The 22382-nt window shown below is 30.5% G+C and overlaps 1 protein-coding gene across 3 annotated transcripts in view; it reads right to left on the reverse strand.

Annotated features, from left to right (window-relative positions):
* LOC136985771 (protein NEDD1-like) overlaps positions 1 to 22382 on the reverse strand; it is an 85464-nt gene that overhangs the window by 10619 nt on the left and 52463 nt on the right. For all 3 annotated transcript variants that reach the window (XM_067283115.1, XM_067283117.1, XM_067283116.1), the window contains exons 5-10: positions 21081 to 21221; positions 18196 to 18425; positions 17226 to 17433; positions 14533 to 14680; positions 13065 to 13118; positions 7701 to 7843 (exon numbers count right to left, since the gene is read on the reverse strand). In XM_067283115.1, the coding sequence (XP_067139216.1) occupies positions 7701 to 7843; positions 13065 to 13118; positions 14533 to 14680; positions 17226 to 17433; positions 18196 to 18425; positions 21081 to 21221 (924 nt within the window). The remainder of the gene's footprint in view (positions 1 to 7700; positions 7844 to 13064; positions 13119 to 14532; positions 14681 to 17225; positions 17434 to 18195; positions 18426 to 21080; positions 21222 to 22382) is intronic.

Below are 22382 nucleotides of genomic sequence, written 5' to 3' on the forward strand. Positions count from 1 at the left end.
AGTTAAATGATATAAAAAATATTATATATTTTCTCTTGTCTAATTATCTTTAAAAAAAACTATTTATTAAAATTGATAATATAAAGAAATAAGATATTTTTTTTTAACTTTGAAAAATTAAAATTAGTATTTTTGAAATGAAACACATTGTGTTTGTTTATATCATGCAATTTAATTTCACTGTTTATAGAGAGAGGAAGTTTTCTAATTACATAAATTCAGTTAAAGATAGGAAAATGAATTTGTAGCCTGCATGAAAATGGTAGACTGCGTGTCTACCAAATCAAAGAAAGTTTACATTTTCAAATGCTACATGCCTCAGAAAAGTAAGTTAATATTACACAGCTGATAATAAATCATACCAAGAAATTAAAATAGTAAGTCAACAAACAGCTTTTTGGTGTGGAACAATAAAACAGATTATTTTTTTAATCATTTTATAATTATTTCCTGACAATGACATTTTTGTTTCTGTCAAAACCATTGAGTCCATTAAAAGTGATTATTTGTGATCTTTAATACCAATAAACTGAGTTTGTTGACTTAGTATAGTGGTATAAGCCAGGGCTTTGGAGCGGAGCTGGAGCATGGGGCAGGTGGAGCAATGGATTTTTACTCTGAGCAGGAGCAGAGCTGGAGCATGGAAATTTGTAGTGCTTTGCTGCTCCAATATATATATTTATTTAATATTTAAGACGGTGAGAATGGAAGTAGCATAAGTTGTAATATTACAAATGTTAAGAATACAATAATTGAAATAAACAGAAAGGTGATCACAAGCACAGATGAATTTTACATCCATTCCACGTATGTCCCATGTGAAAGGTGGGAACCTCTCTCTCCACTATCCCTTGAACCAAGCTATTCTTTTCCCCTTTGTGACCCCTCAGTTCTCTGAATTCTTGATGATCACAGATGTGGAGTTAATGGGGAGGGGTGCTAATGAGTAGCAGATTTTAAACTCTGCTTACGAGTGGCTTTAGTCATCAGTACAAAAATTCACCACCAGGAGCAGCACTAATATTCTCTCTCTCTCTCTCCAGTCTCATATGGAAGCACAAATATTCATTCTTACATTTCATTTTGAGTGTGACAGTTTGTGAGTTAGGCAGAGGCTCACGTTCGAAAAATAGGCCACAGTCTCCCCTGGTTACCGGTGGCGAAAGCAGCACCGGCCCAAGCATGGCTACTGCAATGCCCTCAACAGATGTGAGGAACCAACCCAGCCTTGGTGTTTCTGTGGCAATGCATCCACAGACCACAAAGGCTGGAAAACCACGCCAACGGATGAAATGGACAGTAGAAATGAATGAGTTTATCATCCGTACTTACTACACGATCACAAAACTCGAAACAAACATGACAGCATACAGACAACAACTATACCATAGATTCACACAACAGTATCCTCATCTCACTGTCACCGAACAAAGGGTTGTTGATCAAAAAAGAACAATTATACACAACAACCTTATTCCACAAACAACACTTGAACTTTTCAAACAACAGGTTGCTGATCAAATACATCAACAGACAGAAACATCTAACATTAATGAAGATCATGTAACCTGTCAGGATAATCCAGTAACAAGCATTGATAATAACACACATACAACAATTAGCACTAATGATACTACAGACACTTCCTCATCCATCACTGATAACATAGACATGGATTTAGTTAATACGCTCTCACTTATATTTCAGGAAACACTCACTAAATATACAGGCACAGATCCCACACAAAGACCACGAATACCAAAAATCAACACGTCGAAGGAAGTAGGAAAAACACTAAATTATGTAAACACTCACTTACTACCACACTACATTCATTCAATTTCTACACTCGCAGACATTCATACATTAGTTTATGCTGGGGCAGTCACAGTAGTGACACACCATGGACTGAAAGTACAATCACAGACAAATACACAGAAAACACAATTCTATCACAAGCCTGCCTGGCAGAGAAGAATAGAAACACAAATAAATGACATTAGACAGCAATTAGGCAGGCTAACACAATACACTAAAAACAACATAACACCCAAATTAAGGAAACAGCTCAAAAACATTTTCAAGAAAATAAAAACACACACAAAACATGAACATCACAACACACGCATTACAGAATACATTGATACACTAAAACAAAAACTTGCTGCCAAAGCACGTAGACTCAAACGATACAAAACATGTACACTACGAAAACAACAAAATAAATTATTTACAAACAATGAAAAACTCTTTTACAGACAAATTAATAACAAAGCAAACACTGATACACAGCACAGTGGCACACCAACAGAAGAAGAACTCACAACATATTGGTCTTCTCTTTGGTCCAGTGCTGTCACGCACAATGCTGAAGCAGGCTGGATCGAGGAGGAGAACAGAAACTTACACAACATACCAACTATGCCCTGTGCTGAAATAAACATACATGATTTCCAATACACTGTTAACAGAGCACACAACTGGAAGACACCTGTGTAGACAACATTCACAATTTCTGGTACAAAAAGTTTACATCACTGCACCAGGAACTAGCTAAACACCTAACACACATCATCATCAATCCACAAGACATGCCAAATTTTCTTACTCAGGGCATCACCTACATGAAACCTAAAAACAACAATACCACAGACCCCACACAATACAGACCAATTACATGTCTTCCAACACTCTACAAATTATTGACATCATGTATCACAAACAAAATATACAAACATGTTGAAGAACACAACATTCTTAGAGAACAACAAAAAGGTTGCTGTAGAAACCACAGGGGATGCAAAGAACAGTTACTCATAGATTCAGTCATTCTACGGCAAGCACACAAACAACACAGAAACATACACATGGCATATATAGACTACAGAAAAGCATTCGACAGTGTTCCACACAGTTGGCTGCTACATATCCTACACATGTACAAAATACATCCATCACTCATTGCATTCTTTCAAAAAACTATGCAGCACTGGAGAACAACACTACATCTCAGGGTTCATAACACTTCCATACAAACAAACCAAATTTTTATTAGGCGAGGAATTTTTCAAGGAGATTCCTTGAGTCCTCTCTGGTTCTGCCTAGCCCTGAATCCATTATCCAACATGTTAAACAACACGCAATATGGTTACAATATCATACACGAAAAAACAACACAGTTTACACTGTCACATCTCATGTACATGGATGACATAAAACTTTATGCATCCACACAAAAACAACTTCATCAACTCCTACAAATCACACATTCCTACACCAAGGACATACAAATGGAATTTGGCCTAGATAAATGCAAAACACTTCACATAGAAAAAGGAATCCTGAAGAAAGAAGATTTTGCACTTGGAAATGGAGACGTTATTGAATCCATGGAAGAGGGCGAGTTCTACAAGTATTTAGGATTCCAACAGGCCAAACTAACAGAACATGCACAAATAAAGCAAAGATTAATTAAAGAATACCAAAGTAGGTTAAATGCTATTCTCAGAACACAGTTAAAATGCAAAACCCACAGTTAAAGCAATAAACACATATGTCATCCCAGTACTCACATATTCTTTTGGAGTTATACATTGGACTCACACAGATCTTGAGCAACTCCAAAGGAAAACAAGAACAACACTTACTAAGCATAAACATCATCATCCTAAATCCGCCACAGAAAGATTAACCCTTCCACGTAAAGATGGCGGACGTGGCCTGATTGACATAGTTAACCTTCACTACAAACAAATACAGTCACTGCGAGAGTTTTTCTACAAAAAACAAGAAACATCACAATTACATAAAGCAGTAACTCTAGCAGACTCAAATAACACACCATTAAACTTACACTCACATCATATGAACACAACACAACATATAAAAAGCATAGACACCATTAAGCAATCGTGGGCTCGAAAGGCACTCCATGGCAGGCATCCTTATGATCTGGCCCAGGATTTTGTTGACAAAACTGCATCAAACAGCTGGTTAGCTCGGGGATGCCTCTTTGGGGAGACGGAAGGATTCATGATTGCCATACAGGATCAGGTCATAAATACTAAAAACTACAGAAAACACATACTCAAAGATGCAACACTCACGATTGACACGTGCAGAAAATGTCACATCATGCCAGAAACTATACAACACATCACTTCTGGTTGCAAGCTCTTGGCACAGACAGATTATTTACACAGACATAATCAAGTAGCAAATATAATACATCAAGAGCTTGCAAAGAAACACAAATTAGTAGACATCCACGAACCATACTACAAATACATTCCACAGACAGTATTGGAAAACAACACGCACAAAATGTACTACGACAGAGCCATAATCACAGATAAAACAATATACCACAACAGACCAGACATCACACTCATTGACAAACACAATAAAATCACATACATTATAGACATATCCATTCCAAACACTCACAATATACAAAACGCATGCACTGAAAAAATTAGCAAGTACACAGAACTCGCCCATGAAATAAGGCATCTATGGAGGATGGATAGGGTGCTTATTGTACCTGTTGTTTTCTCCTCTACAGGTGTCATACCACACACACTACACAAAAGCCTAGGTACATTACAATTGAATAGAAACACATACATCACACTACAGAAGGCCACTATATTGAATACATGTCACATTGTGAGAAAATTCCTGAATACAGACACACACACTGATAGAAATTAAAAAAGTGTATCAGTATGTGTGTCTGTATTCAGGAATTTTCTCACAATGTGACATGTATTCAATATAGTGGCCTTCTGTAGTGTGATGTATGTGTTTCTATTAAATTGTAATGTACCTAGGCTTTTGTGTAGTGTGTGTGGTATGACACCTGTAGAGGAGAGAACAACAGGTACAATAAGCACCCTATCCATCCTCCACAGATACCTTATTTCCTGGGCGAGTTCTGTGTACTTGCTAATTTTTTCAGTGCATGTGTTTTGTATATTGTGAGTGTTTGGAATGGATATGTCTATAATGTATGTGATTTTATTGTGTTTGTCAATGAGTGTGATGTCTGGTCTGTTGTGTTAAATTGTTTTATCTGTGATGATTATTATTATTATTTGGTTATTTTGTATGCACAAATGTTTATATGCATAATTTCTCAATTAATAACACTTAAATATTTGATTATTTAAGCCATGGTGTCAACCAAAATTTAAAACCATCACCCATGATAGACAGTCTATTTATGGAAGAAGAGTTTAAAGAGATATTCGTATTTGAATATGATAATGGAAAGAAAAATCAGTTACATGCACGATGGAACACATTATAAATGGCAAATCTATACAATGCAACTTCAAAGCAAGTGGAACTAGTGTGTTGAAAAAGTTCAATCTTCGGTGGCATGTGAAGCATAATCTTCCTGAAATTTACAAAGGGTTAGTTAAAAAGAAGAATCAACAAGACGAAGCTGCTGCAAGAAGAAAACGTAATCATGACAATTTTACCATTGCACTTTCATGTCATAAGAAATGCAGAACTGATCAACCAAAAATTGATACCTATTTTACATCATCGAAGATTACAATCACTATGGATAGCAATACTTTCCACGAGGGACTTGTTGAGATGGTTTGTATGAGTACGACACCACTCACTGTATTCACATTAAATAACAAAGGATTCCAAAAGATTACTGGCAAAATAGCTCAGAAGCTTTGTGTTTCAATAGGACATGATGCTGTTTGTCATTTAGTAATAAGCACAGCAGAGTCTGCTTGCATCAATCTAAGACAAACTTTAAAAGGACAATTATGCTATTTAAAGCTAGATGCTGCAACCCGTGGAAATAGAAATTTTCTTGCCATCAATGTACAATTTTGAAATGAAAAAAACAAGAAAACTGAAATAAAAACATTGAATATTGTCAATACTAAAGGAAGACATAACTCTTTATATGTGAAAAATCAAATTAAAGTAACTTTGAACAAATTTGAAATCAATGAAAAACAAGTACTAAGTATTTGTGTAGATAATACAGCAAACATGACATTTGCTGTAAATAAACTTTGCAATCATAAAAATATTTTTCAGGATAAATATGAAAAAACTGAAGACACTGAAGAAATGAATGTAGAAATTTCGCCACAGTGGGTTAAAAATCCTTCCCTAATATTACCAGCGTGGAGTAATGCTAATACAAAAATTCAACTAATGAGGTGTGGGATTCACACTTTTGAACTGGCCATTTGGGATGGATTAAAGAATGAATGAATAACAAAAATATTAGGGAAAGTTCAACAGGTTGTGGTAAAATTATGAATGCCAACAATTTGTAATGTTTTGCTGAGAATGTATGGTAAAACTCAATTTCTAGATACAGTAACAAGATGGGGCTCTACATATGCCATGCTTGATCATCATCTTTCTTTCAAACACTACTGTGACCAAGTAGCTGCTGCTGGGACAAAAGACCTAGAATTTCGCAAAGCAGAATGGGACGAAGTAAAACTTATCAGAGCTGTTTTAGAAAAACCAAACATTTTGACAATTGCCCTTCAAGCTGCCAATCTTACTCCGGAGATGTTTATGAAAGAATGGTGTAAACTAGAAAAATGTATGGAAGAATTTGGAGGATATGTTGCATTAGGAATTCTGTCTTCCATGAAAAAGCAGAAAGAAAAGCTTATTCAAAACATACATTTTCTTGCTGGAATGTATGCTGATTCTAGGTATAGAATCTTATTAAGTGCGGCAGAAAAATTAAAAGCGAAAGAAGGTCTTTCAGACATCCAATGGCGAATCAAAAGGCAAATACTAATTGATTTGGCTGAAAAGCCAGCAATTGTTGAGCTGTCACAGCCAACCTGTGATATAATAAATATAGATTTTGAAAAAGAATTGGATAGAAGAGAAAACAGTCATTGAATTTCCGCTATACATAATAAAGATGACAATGAAATAGACAAACATGTTGAGAAAGACTGTAATGCAATAGAGGATATGGGGAGATTAAAGGTGAATGTATTTGAAACCATTGACCATTATCTGGAGTGCATCAGAAAAGCATGCAGAGTTGCTTCAAGCATGTGAACTTCTCAAGCAAGTGTTGAGCATCTATTTTCCAGATTAAGATTGCTTTAAGTGATAATAGGCAGTCAATGAAGGACAATTTGCTGTCTGCCATTTTATTTATTAAAATCAATGAATAAATTTTAGTTCTATCTTGAGGAAACCGTGTTTTGTATTTTCATTTCTTTTCGTCACTACATTGTGTCTTCGAAAGAAAAGAAAAGGAATAAATTTTAGGTTGTAGGTTTTTTTAATAATAAATTAGTTGTAAATAAACAAGTTTTTTTTTATATGTACTTAGATATCAAAGAAAAAATTAGTGTAATTGCTATAAGAATATTTTAACCGGAGCATGGAGCGGAGCCGGAGCAAATACTTTGATGCTGGAGCGGTGCAACTCAAAAAAATGGTCTCTAATTATACAATATTACTGTGCTTATACCAAAATTATAATATTTTGTTACAATTTGTTCTTGCTTAAAAGCATTTCTTATAAGTATTAATGAAATTTTTCAGAAAATTTAAAACAATTTAATATAAAATTATTGCTAGAGCTTTACAAAATATAAATAGTAATATATATATTTAGATGTTACATATTAAACCTATTTATAAAAATAATAAAATTTTAAAAAAATTTCATAATTTACTTTAGGACTTTGAAGAACATTTGACTCAGAATAATTAGAAGTAGTGCTTGTATTGTTGCCTCCTCCAATTGGTTGTCTACGAATATTTATGGTAGATTCACTATTTTCATGACAGCCAATTGGCGAAAAAACAGAATCTAATTCTACAAAATAAAATACAGAACACGTAAGAAATAAAATTAATTCATCTTTAAATTATTAAAAAGTTAAATTCTGAATAAAGACAAAAAAATTTATTTATCTATAAAAATGACATATTTATTTTTTATTTATGAATTATTTCAAATATAATTATATCACATTTTAATAACTACTTTTTAAAATATACTGCATGTATTTTTTATAAACTTTTTGTAATTATTAAACAATTTTCATATTTAAACTGTAGTGGGGAAAAAAAAATGCCTGCAAGGGCTCTTGCTCAACTTTCTCAGCACTTGAACAGAAGGTTAAGAAAACCATTAAGGAAGCCAATAATTTTTAATTATACTACAATATGAAATTTAAACAATAATAAAAGCTTAAGAGGAGTAATTTTATTGAATTATGAGAAAGTTCTCTATTTAAAAAACATTAAGACACATTAGCACAAAATTAAAATTGTGTGTGGCACCATGTGTTGAGATTTTATTAAAAAGATAATTTTTATATTATTAATTATTATAAAAGGACAAAAAGCTTAATTTTGAGAGTGGAGATAGGGTTTTTAAAAAAGTTTAAATGCTAATAACAAGTTAACAAGTTAAATTTTCATTAAGTCTAACTCCACTCAAAACATGACATGTCCTCTATCTTTCCACCCCTTGATCTTTAATTGCCAAAATTTAATAGCATCAATGCCCCATATACAGAAATAATCTTGCCAAGTTTAAAATTTTTTAGTTCATCCAGTCCTGAGATATAATGCAAAATAGAAACTGATACACATGCATGCAGAGAATTACAGAATTTCCTAAATGTTTTTTTTTTTTGTGAATTTATAGTCTGAGGTGGGATTAAGAAAATTTAATCCAAAATGCATTGCTTATAGAGGAAAAAAATAATATAGCTGTGGCTTTTAAAAAAGTCTTGGTCTCTGATTTAATATGGATACTAGAAGAAAAAAGACATTTTCACTAGTCTTATGTTTTATAACTGAATTTTAACTTAAATTTTATATCTGTTCCATTGAAAATCTTTTTAATTGGTTCTATCAATTTAAAAAAAAAACTTTTTACATAAACAATATATATCTTTTATAAAAGATATGGAGAAAGAAGCCAAGATAATACAGCTGAAGATACAAAGATTGTGGTGCAGAATGAACATCCGGCTTTTTAGATTTTTTTAAGGGAGGAATTCACTCCAACAACACTGGTATAATACATCAATTGTGCAAGTTATTCAACATTAAGACATACGTGAAATGGGGTTAAAACAAATTAAATGACTTTTATGTCAGAAGGTTAGTGTTTTGTAGCTTATATTATTTGTAATTAATACATCAAATAACTTTGTTCATGCATTCTTTTTGTGAATTTATAGCCTGAGGAGGGATTTAAAAAATTTAACCCAAAATGCATTGCTTATAAAGGAAAAGAATAAAATAGCAGTGGTCTTTAAAAAAGTCTTGGTCTCTGATTTAATATGGATATTGGAAGAAAAAAAACATGAAGTTTCACTAGTCTTATGTTTTATAACTGAATTTTAACTTATGTTTTTTACATTTTTGGGTTCCTGGAGTGTTAAAATATCTGACTGATCACTATTGTGAGGTTGCAGACGAGATCCGTAAATCACGAAATTCTTCCATTTAAATTACAACAATAGATTATATAGAAAAGAGAGAGAAAGAAAGAGAAAAAAACTCTTGATCTAGACATCGCGACGCAAAATGTAAACAACGAGTGTCGGAACACGTGTCGGAACAGGTGCGGAACAGTGCCAAAACACGTGTTCAAAACGATCCATCTATGTCAAATGGAAGAGTCGAACTCTGACACGAAAGTCCATAAATAAATGGAATTATGACAGAAATCGCAATTAACGGGCTAAATTATGAGTTCGAGTCATGTAAATTTGTCAACAGTCTCCGAACACAATGGTCAAAAAGACGCCAGATGGACACTCCGAGTCGGACCTTTCCCATGACCCGGGTCGTCCCGAGTTTCGCCTAGAAACAAGGGAAAGACCAATCGGAAATCAGAATAGCGAGCGAAGAACTATAAAAACCCGGGATCCCGAAGGTCGACAGAGTCTCCTCCGCATCCCGCAAAGAGCTGTGACCTGTGTTGTGTTGTGTCGCCGCCAACGACGTACGACGCCTCCGCACCTCTGCGAGCATCGGTCCAGCGATCTCATCTCGTCCGCCCCGGGGCTTCGACGGAAGGGAAATCCTCGCCACTCCGAAGGACTGTAGAGAAGTGGACTGTCTATTGTGGATGTAAGCATATATGTTCTCCAATAAACGGGTTTCCTTATGTAAAACACTTGTCATCATTTGCCTCCTCCGCCACTCCCACATGCAAACGTCCCTTAGGGTCATCCTGACACGGGATTAACTTATCCCCACCTGTCGGAAACCTTACACTGGTGTCAGTGAAGTGGGATATTTAAGCCGAGTCTACACCAGTCCAAACCTTACACTATCCTTTTCTATGTTATATTCTATAACAGCTGAGAAAGTAAAACCAATGTTAATTAAGTAATTGTTATTCATAAATAGCATTATCCAATAGTGTAAAAAAGTTCAGTACATACAGATATATGTATTATAATTGTCAAGTTATTAATAGCAGCAAAAATCAATAACTCAAATAATCTTTTTGATACTGATTTAAACTGATATTTAAATTGATGACTGACCAACATTCAATTTAAATCAGTTCAGTAGACATGATTCAGAAAGACTAAGTTTTAGATCATGGTCAATTGTTTTGGACCAAACTATTGCTTGAGATTTTTTGGATCATGTGATTGTTTTCCTCCTACAGCCACCTACCAACAACTTAAACAATTTTATGTATTTAAAAATTTGTTTAAAATTTTTCTATAGTCAATTGAGAAATACATTAATTCATATGTAAATAGAACAAAAATATATATTTAAAAAAATTAATTTTTCACTGAAACCTGCCTGAAATGTAGATGGTAGTTCATATTCGAATTAAGCTTAACCGAGCAATCAAGCAATCTGTTACTAAATTCCACCTAACAACCAGAGCAAGCTAAATAAATATTTTTTGGGATAATTTTTAAACAAAATGCAAAATCAGGAGAATGGCTACAAATCCAAAATTTCCAAAATTATGGACAGTTCCTTCATGCACTAGTCATTGACAATCCTGTTGCATTGAATACATTTCATTGTTTTCTCCCACAGAAAAAAAATTGAATTGGTAAGGATAAAATTTTTAGCTAGATTCTTTTAGTCAGCAAACAAAAATTTCTAGTTGTCAATGGCAATCTGGTAACAGGAAATTTCAAGTCCTGAATATTTAATAATCTATTTTTCTGTTTTATAGTTTGAATAATTTAATAATATAACTGCTACAGTCTTATCTTTATATAAAAAACAATTTAAATACCTTCTGTTCAAAACCCCCAGGGAAGTCTCATAGAGAACTTCAAGTTTGCAATGTAAATAAACCATATCACAAGTCCATTCAATTCATTTTGTTCCTTAAATGTCTGTTACATAAAATATTCAGCATGTTGATCTGAGAATCGTTTAATAGTTCAGAAATAAATAGAGAATCAATAGTTTGTCATGTTCGTCAATTTTTCATTGAAGAACATGACAAATAGGTACTGACTTAATAATCAACAGTAAAAGTTATGACAGACAAACATATTGATTTTTTGTGATATCACAAGAAAAGTTCACTTCAATATTGATTAACACTTAGTCTTACAATGTTTACTAAAGCTGGAGATCATTAGCTTGAGCTATAATTTATTTATTTTTAACTTAATTTTTACATTTTATTTATTAAATTAATTATTATGAAAAATCACCTGAAAATATTAAGTTAAATAAGTTAAAACATGAAAATAATCAATATAAATGTATTGAAAATGTAAATCGTTACTGATATCAGTGTTAGAACTGTTTACTAGTTAAGAGTTATCTTGAAAAAATATTTAAATTATTGGATATAACTTAAATAATCATAGTTATCAATAGCTACAGTTGTCAATAAGTAAAATTAATTTAGGTAATTCCCAGATTATTTGAAGATAGCCATTTATCTTCGTTTATTTGTGATTTAATTTAATGAAATTAACTATAATTAATTATTATCTTTATTCTTTGTTAAAGAAACATTAGATGAGTGGTCCCAGAAGACCATTGTACACAGCCCTAATGATTTAAAACAATTTACACTAACAACAAATAATAATAAAAAGTGTAAATAAAATCTGAGTTAAAATACAAAATAAATAAATAAATAAATATATATATACAGTCAAACCTTTTTGTGCGGTCTTTTTCTGTGCGATTTATTTGTGCGATTTATTCTGTGCGATTTTTTTGTGCGGTATATGAAAATTTCAATCAAATTGGAACATAATTGACTTTTGTAAAATTTTTAAAAACTCTATTGGTTGTTTTCTATGACATCGGCAGGTTTTTTCATTTTCTATTCAGAAAAATTTTTTTCTCATACGTTTATTTCGGTCCCCTCTTATTTTAATAGCATAAAAACCATAAATATTATGTTATATTTAAACAGATGTGTTATATTTAAAGTTAGCTCCCCTCCAGCTTTAGACTGCAGGTGTGAAATTTCACCCCTTGTTAAATGAAATAACACTTCCTGCAGCTATATTTATCAAATAAAATCATTATTTAACGATTATTTTTAACTTTTTAATGTTAGATTCGTATTTAAGTGGAAATAATTAATTAATATAAAAATTAAAATTCTTAGAGGATTTTTTTCCCCATTAGGTGTTGCAGAAAAAGGCCCAAGGAGTTAAAAAAGCAATTCCTAGTTATTTCGTACAGTTTCGAGTTATTTTCTACGTGAGACTTTTTTTATGCGGTCCCTATTCACCGCATAAAAAAAATATTTTTTTAATTGTGTTGCGAAAACTATTTTTTATAGCCACTCGTGAAGTTTCGTGCGATTTTTTTTAATGCATTTTCTTTTATGCGGTCCCTATCCCCCGCACAAAAACAGATTTGACTGTATATATAAATAAGCAACAGTGTGTATTGAGTCTTATTTATTTTATCATTAAAACAATTTTTGCAATGTTTGTAAATATCATTTTTATAATTCTTTTATAATTCAACACACACTATTGCTTGAGAGATTTTATAACAAAATTAAATTAGGTTTTAAACTATAATAAAATTATCTACATAAATAAACTTACTTAGTGATGAACTTGTAGGAATTGTACTGTTATCAGTAACTTCAAGACTATTCTCTAAAAACAAAATCACACAAGTTAAATAATGTTAATAAATACAAGAAAATATATATTTTAAGATCTTTTTATTGCATACTAGCTTATAGAAAAATGCTCTCAAGAAAAAAAGAATATTTTTTCATAGACAAAGTACCTAAAAATGTAAAAGTTTGTGACTAGTAGTTTTCAATCAGAAAAGTACCTATGAATTGATTATGAAAATAGTACAGACTAGAAGCTCTCAAAAAAGTGCCTTGTAGCTTATCTTTTAAAGTTTCAAGTCTAGCTCAAGGTCAGTAATCGTAGCTAAGTTGGTCAAGGAAACATAGTCTGCATTTCCTGTAAAATCAACACTAAAGAGCCAATACTCCTACCCCACATACTTAGAAAAAGTGATTCAGAAAAATATACATTCTACAGAAGGAAATGACTGAAGCAAAAGTTTTATCTTTGTTAAAAGTTGTACTTATATTTATTGTATTTTATTAAATATACATTCTACTTGGGTTAATTAATACAGGAGGGATTATTGGATCCACTCACTTTACCAAAAAATGTCTGGATTGCATGTTCCTCTATATTTGAAGGATACATAGCCAACAGCAGGAGCAACACAGCAATGGAAATTTTAAGTGCACCAACCTCTATATTCAATGTATTTCTGAAAATTTTTTTTCAGAAATTTCACTATTTATAAATAAATCAATCACTAATAAAAAATTTGTATTTGGCCTACATGATAATGATTTATAGAAAATAATTTAGTCAAACTATGTCATAATTGATTTTAATGAGTTTGTAAATTGTTTCAAAGATATAGCTTACATGATTTAATAATGTAACAGTTAATCCAATTGATATGAACATATCAAACAATAGAGTGAAGTATATTAAAAATCAGTAAAATTTAATAATCTCAAATATGCAGTACATTAAATCTTATATCAAAATTTAAATTTAAACATCTAGTTACTAGTCATCATGCCAGCAAAAAGAGTATCTGCTATTTTTTTGAATTAAGATACAACCACATGATTAGAATGATCATCATGAGAAACTTCTCCTACTAGCTAAACTGACAGAAAATTTTCTGTATGTAAAAAGTATAAACTAGCTCTATTTGATTTTCCAACCAGTCTCAGCATAAATTTCAGAAAATACTTTTATACTTTCTGTTCCTATCAGTATTTACATGTATTTTACATGTGTTTTTCCTAATTTTTAAATATTTTTCAATTGTGTATTTCTACTTAACTCATGAAACTTGCAAAAATTTCATAAATAAAAAAATAAATGAAATTAAGTCTTAAACAAAAGTAAATATATCTAGCAGTGATTGCATTTCTAATCGAGTATTCTCAATTTACACAAAAATGAATACTTTTAATAAATTTATATAAATTTGTTTGTAAATATAAAATAAATTACTTACCTGAACTTTTATCAAGGACTTTTGGGGAAAGGTTACAGTTGATATCTTTATTACGAAGAACTGCTTTCTGATTCATATTTATATCATTGGAAGCAAACAATTCCTTATCTTTGCATAGCTGGGCAGATTTTTTTGTAGGTCCAAGGGACTAAAACAAAAGTCATTAATTATTTTATTACATCTTCAAAAAGAAAATAAAACACAGCACAATCTCGATAAACCAACATATATGGAAGCAGAATGGAGTTGGATTAAAGAGACTGCCAGATTATTGAATGCTCACATATTTTAATGAATTAACAATTTAAACATAAAAAAATGCAATGTGATGAAAACAATTGAGCACATAAACAATTTGACAGCATGAAGTCAACTGTTAATGATGCAGCAAAACATAAGATGGACTACTGATCAAAACATCTGAGCACATGCCATCACTACTTATCAGTATGCCAGGTTGGTGTATTCCCCCCCCACTAAATTCAGTGGAAATGAAGTTTGAATTAAAGGAAGCTCATCTACAACTTTTCAACAGTGTCAAGTTATAGACAAGACAAAATTTTGTGACAAATCCTTTAGAGTTAAGAAAAGTAGTGTTCATTTACAGGTTTGTCTCGAATAATGCAGGACTTCAGTTAATCAGATTCTACTGTAGTAAAAACTCATGTTAGTCTTTTTCCTGAGATATTTTCAGGAATTTTTGAGTCAAAAACACTACAGAAACAACAATAGAAACATGACACGGTTTCAAGTTATCAAAAACACTATTTATAACTTGTGACAAAGCTTAATATATTATTATCTTATTTTCACAATAATGAAGTGAGGAAATTGTACAATGTTTAAAATTATAAAACTATTAAGGTAGGAAAAAATTTATTCACTACAACAGTAAAACTAGTTATAGAACTAATGATCATTTATTATGTATCAAGAGTATTTGTTAGTTTTTAAAGTATTTAAACAGTATCACAACTGAACATTTAGTATCAATGTTGTAATATTATATTTTACATTAAGATTTTATTTTTACAAACAAACCGAGTATTTTATTAATTTACCATTTCTCACATTCATTATTAGAAATTTAAAATTGCTTACACAGACACAATGTAGTGACAATTTTCAAACACTAGGCAAATTATTCATCTTTTTATTCAGTTGGGACGCTTACTACAAGACGCGTTTCGGGATCCTGCCCCTCTTCAGCCAACTTAAAATTTCCATATGCAACAAATGCATATATACAGACAGCACAGCATTTTTAGGTTAACACATTCAAAATATTTTCCCTTTTGCTAACAGTAATCAGTATACTATTACTTAATGGACCGTACTTTGTTCCATAGATTGGGCAAAGAACGAACAGAACAACATTTGAGTTGAGATGGTCGTGCGGGAGACCTATTTGTAGCAGCAGCAACAGTCATTACGTAAATTTAAGTAGTGTGTTAAGATACAAATTACAGGTATAATAGAAGTTACTATACCTTTCTGTAAATTTGATTTATATAGATGAATGTTAAAAAAAACTCGTTGAAATTCGTCCTGTTGTTCTGTTCATTCTTTGCCCAACCTATAGAACGAAGTACAGTCCATTAAGTAATAGTATACTGATTACTGTTAGCAAAAGGGAAAAAATTTTGAATGTGTCAACCTAAAAATGCTGTGCTGTCTGTATATATGTATTTGTTGCATATGGAAATTTTAAGTTGGCTGAAGAGGAGCAGGAGCCCGAAATGCGTCTTGTAGTAAGTGTCCCAACTGAATAAAAAGATGAATAATTTGCCTAATGTTTAAAAATTGTCACTATATTGTGTCTGTGTAGGCAAAGAAATATAAAACATGGTTTCATTAGAATAAAAAAAAAATTTAAATTGATTCACAAATTAATATTTAATATTAGTTAATTATTAATTTATCACATTAATATTAATTAATATTTGTGAATCAACTTTAGAATAATCACCATGAAAACACATGATTGTTATATATATATTAAATACTACATATCACATTGAACCAATAGTTGGCATTTAATATGCCTGTGATACAAAGATTGTTATAATAAATCAATAAAAATACAAATTATAGTTAAATATATTCATACTTTTTAAATAAACCCCAATGATATTATGTTTGATATCAACGAAATACTTTTGTTTATGTCAAACAAAAACTGTTTTGTTACAATTATTTTACCAGTTTAACCAGGGTTTAAGTTTAAAGGGACTTTTAAGCCTAAATGTTTTTTGACTGATGTATTGACCAGTGTAAAAAATTGAATGAAAGGACGTTAAATAGTCTAGGTCTTCAATTAACACTTCATTGTATTAATAGTTTTAAAAAAGTATACAAAGAACATAGGCACAATTTCAAATAATGAAAAATTCATACATTAATGGAGCCAATTCATTACTTAAAAAAAATACATACTTTGTAAAATGTTATTACTAGATAGTAACAATCTCTCAAAAACAAATAAATTTTATTATACTCCAATATCATTTGATCACACATTAATTATTGCCAGTTTTCAAACATTTAAGCATGTAAATCTGTGTTATTTTTAAATAGAATACTAACATATCTTATAATAATTGTTAGTTTAGAATATTTTTATGATGTAACTAATAAAGCAATTATAATAAATCAAAAAATTAAAATCAATTAATGTACTAAAATAAACTCACCTTATTGGAAAGACTATATGAAGAATGTTGAAATGATAAAGAATTGATTGAATTACTATGAGCAGATAATGTTTTCATTGGTGTACTGGATGATCGAAGATCATAAATATAAATTTTTCCTTTCACGGAACCAACAGCTAAAGTAATTCCATCATTCATAAAATCTATAGCTGTTAATGGAGCTTCAGTACGATAAGTTTTAATACAGCTAGTAAAAAAATAATATAAATAATTTTTGTACTTAACGAAATTAATAAATATTGAAGACATGAATTAATGATTTTAAGAATAAAAACTATTCAATACTAACAATATATTTATCTGATAATCTGTACTTAACATAAATTTTGTAAAGAAAAAATCACTAATAATTTTTATTAAGTGTATTGTTTTATAGTTTGTTGATAATAAATGATGATATTCAAAAATACAAGTCATCATTCCTCATATTTAAAAAATAATATTGTTAAACATATTGATATTATGTGCAAAATTTTAAATTTCTACTTATTAGTTTATATTTTATTAAAATAAATTAAATGATAACAGAACTTTCACTCTATCTTTAATAAATCATGAAGTGTAATGGAATTTCAACAAAAGAATCACTCATCTGTAATGAATTATATTGACACTAAAAATCTTAAATCTAATAATTATATTTATCTGTAAAATAATAAATATCTAAAAATAAAGTGTAAAATTCTAAATCGTTAATGCATTAAAGCGTTTTTAAATCCTGAGCTCATATCATAAACACTCAACACAATGAAATATTTTATTTCTGAAAAAACTAATTGCAAATCCTGACTATGTAATAAAAATATAGAATTTCAAGAACAAATTCACTTTTGCTTAAATTGACAAAGTTAATTAGATATACTATGTAAGTTTAATATGATTTAAATACATTTATTAAAATATAAATCTTTCAAACAAAATAGAAATATATCAGAAATATTATATTTACCTTCTCAATTGTGGATCATAACATATTAAGCGTTTGTCAAGTCCCACACTTGCAACTAAAAGATGATTAACTGGTGAAAAGGCTATACCTGTAGCTGGAGATGTATGAGATTGTTTAAAGCTATACAATAACTTTGATTCATTTATATCCCACAATGAGAGACTTCCACTTGCTGATACTGCTCCCAAAACTGATTTTTTAACATAACTAAACTGAAGAGCATTTATACACTATTGAAATATTAAAAATATTTTGTTATAATCTGATATACAGATAGATACAAAATTAATATAATTTACACAAATGAATACCTAATATAATACACAATTTATTTTAAAATGAATTAATTAATTACCATATTTACTTGAATGTAAGACACTTTTTTCAGGTTTAAAGCATCTCTAAAAATAGGGTGTATCTTAGATTCAATATATATGTCATAATTAGCAATGTCTAGTGCAATCCATGCATCTTATTTCTCTATCATTAATTCCATTGTGTCATTTTAATAATTTTATTAGACTAACATTCAAAATAGTAAATATTTAAGAGCTCAATACTTAGCTCAATCTTTTTAGTCTATTTCAATAACATCATAACTACTTGGATAAAAATTGCAGAAAAAAGTTGTGCAGCACTCTTTCAAGAAATTTTGCATTTCCAATGCTTGAAATAACACTGAAGATCACTACATGTGAAAAGATATAAACATCAAATTCAGTGTTGATTCAGAAGATCCTAACATAAAAAGTGAAGAGATTTTTGTCTTTGATACTATGGAAGATAGTGTTATTTATTGCACATACTTTACTGTGCAATAAATTTGTCTAAGTTGTCTTTTTTTTCAAAAATGAAGAAAAAAAATCTGTGAATGAGCAAGTAGAAATTAAGGTGGGTCTTAGATTTGATGGCATCTTATATTTGATTAAATATGGTAATTCTAAATTTTTCTAATGTTATAAAAATAAAATTTCCTGCATATTCTGTAAATTAATACTATAAGAATATGATAGGATAAATGTTAAATCAGTATACTTTTAATTAAAATATTAATAAAAATGCATTTTTTGCTTGGTTATTAAGGAGTTTTCAGTTTATGTATAGTCAAACATTAAAAGAGAAGATACTTCAAAAAGAATATAAATATTTAAATTTTAAGTATTACATGTTCTAAAGCAAGTTTTTTTACAAATTAAATAAAATTAAATTAATATCTTTTCTTTTAAAGTTCGAAACAAGTTGAAATAATCTGAAACTGAGCTGAACAAGCTGAAAAAGTCTAAATAAGTAGGATGTGTTTTACTACTAGTATTTTTAATTAACATTATATTTATTTACTGTTATTTCTGCTATATTTGTAGAGTATGTCAAGCACTAACTTATTATTAAGTATATAAAATTTTTATCATATGGATAAGAAGTAAATTAAAATAACAATTTGTAAGAAATACATATGTAAGTACATGGAAAATCAAATACTTCTAAATTATCTATTAAAACTTGCAAGAACAGCAGAGTCTTAATTTTTATAAGGAATGTTATTTGCTATTGGAAGGATTCATGATTACATTATACAACCAATTAATTATGTTAACATCAGGATTCTGACACTAGTCTTTATAGCAGAATATGCCTACATATACAAAACTGTAAAGTTTGCATAAAGGAGAGGATAAAGATGATTCTCTTTTAAGAGAAGCTTTAGAAATAAATGAGTTTGCTCTTAATATTTTTAAGTTCAAGAGCAAACTCATTCATTTCTAATTTCAATTGCAATTAACTTATCAATCTAGTACATAACATTTCAATAGTCTGATGCACAAAAATTTCATACGATATTTTTCAATTTTGCAGTCAGAAAATTTTACATACCTGTAGATAGTGAGAGAGAGAGGGAGAAAAGTTTAATAGAATGGAATTAGACTGATGAATACTTTCTTGAAATAACAGTCTGTTTTTGTTTGACTTTCAGCCAATCAAAAATTTGGGGTAATTTTAAAATTTTCATTTGTCAATGAGTTTGATAGAATTTTAAATTTTCGGTTATTATCCCAGAATCTTCTTAAGATTAGATAAATATTTAGATATTTTTGTTTTTCAAATAACCATTATAAGTTATAATTTCTTAAAATTGACATTATTGAACTATATCCATCTGTACCTGCTTTCAAAGTAAATGGAGTGAGTGAAACAAATTTCATTAACACTGTAAATGGTGGTAAGTGTAACTCACTGTTCATACCTCTTGAACTTCTCTCTAAACCTTTTTTCTTGATTTTTGAAACCTGTACTCATTTAAAGCCATGTTATACAAAACAAATCTATTCTCAATTTTTAAAATAAATTTTAGGTCATTCTCCCAGCTTGTCACATTCACCATTTTTTTTAATGCTATGAATTGAAAATTCTAGTTGAGATGAAAACATTGTTTTCATTGGCTTGTGCTTGCCAATGCACTCTAACTGCCATATACTCCCAATAGCTGATGTGGAAATTTTTAACTTCTCAAAGGAAGTTAAAAATGTGAGCTTTGTGAGCTTATGTACTGTGCACTCACATTTCTTTGATTGTTCTCTTTGCTTTGTTACATTTCACACCCTTTGCATTCAGTGTAAATCACACTTTAAAGTTAGTTTGTTAAATAAATACAGTACCTACCTATCATAGTTTGTGATACTTATTAATTTTATATTATTTTTCTGTTTTCAGAAATCCTGGAATAGTAGATGGTTACTATTCAAGGACAATTACTACTTCAAGATGTAAAGAGTAGTAGTTACTATTCAAGGTCCATTACTATTTGAGGATATTGACATATACTGTATGTGGATGATATTAAAACGATAAATTACTTGATTATGTGTACAAAACTTAAAGTCACTTACTTCTGGTCTTGGTGATGAATATAATGCATGTTCTTCATTCTTCAATACATTATGCAAAATAATATTTCCATTTGATGATGCAGATGCAATATATGAATCATTCCAATTAAACTGAAGACAAGTAATTTCATTTGTGTGCTTCTAAATAAACATATAAAAATTTTTATTGGCAATTTTAATGTTTTAGTTTTCTATATTATTAAGTAAATAATAGTAATTTATCTCAAATATTTAAATATGTAAATATGTATTTTCATAATGTCAATTACAAGGGTCATTCTAAAAGAAAAGAACATTTTCATCTTATGAGCTGCGCAGTTCTCCCCCCCCCCCCCCAGCACGTCATAGACCTTTCCATTTTTTTTTTTTTGGTGCCAATTTGATGCTAACAGGTAGCTGCAATGATCATTTATTGTTTATAGTGTGACTTTGAATTGTGTGACAAAATTAAAGATCCCATCAAGTGTGAGATTCGTAGTGTAATATGCTTTTTGAATGCGAAAAAATCCGCCTTATTGAAATTTACAGACAGATAACCAAGGTTTATAGCAATGTGATGAATGAAGCTTCAGTTCAAAAATGATGCGTCATGTTTAATGATGGGTGAATAAATATTCATGATGAAGAACGCTCGGGCTGACTTTCAGTTATGACTGACAAACTCAAATCAAGGATTGAGGAAAAAATTCAACAGGACAGACATTTCATTATAGATGGACTCAGTTATCTTTCCTGAAATTTCAAGAAACAAAGTTCTTTATGGCATTGTTAGTGGTAATTTGGGCTACAGAAAAGTGTGTGCCAGGTGGGTTCCTCAACTTTTGACAGATGAACACAAACAAAATCTGATGGAGAGCTGCACTTGACTTTTCTCAGTCAGTACAACAAGGATGGCGAGGAGTTTTTGAACCACATTGTTACTGGTGATGAGACCTGGATTTCGCATAAAACTCCAGAAACAAAGCACCGGTCAATGAAATGGTATCATTCCGGATCCCCAACAAGACCAAAAAAAGCCAAACAAATTCTGAGTACCAAAAAGGTTATGGCTACAGTGTTTTGGGATCAAAAGGGCATCCTACTTATCGACTACATGTCTAGAGGGGAGACCATAAATGCAGCGGCTTATTGTCAGATCCTTTACTGACTACGCCGTGCCATTCAAAACAAATGGCGGGGATCGTTGTCCAGAGGCATTGTGCTTCTTCAGGATAACACCTGTCCGCATGCTGCTGCATTGATGAAGAACTTGCTTCAGCAGTTTAGGTGGGAAGTTTTTGAACATCCTTCTTAAAGCCTAGA

The sequence above is a fragment of the Centruroides vittatus genome, unplaced genomic scaffold (assembly GCF_030686945.1).
Source record: "Centruroides vittatus isolate TY-2023 unplaced genomic scaffold, ASM3068694v2 contig_979, whole genome shotgun sequence".
NCBI classification, from domain to species: domain Eukaryota; kingdom Metazoa; phylum Arthropoda; class Arachnida; order Scorpiones; family Buthidae; genus Centruroides; species Centruroides vittatus.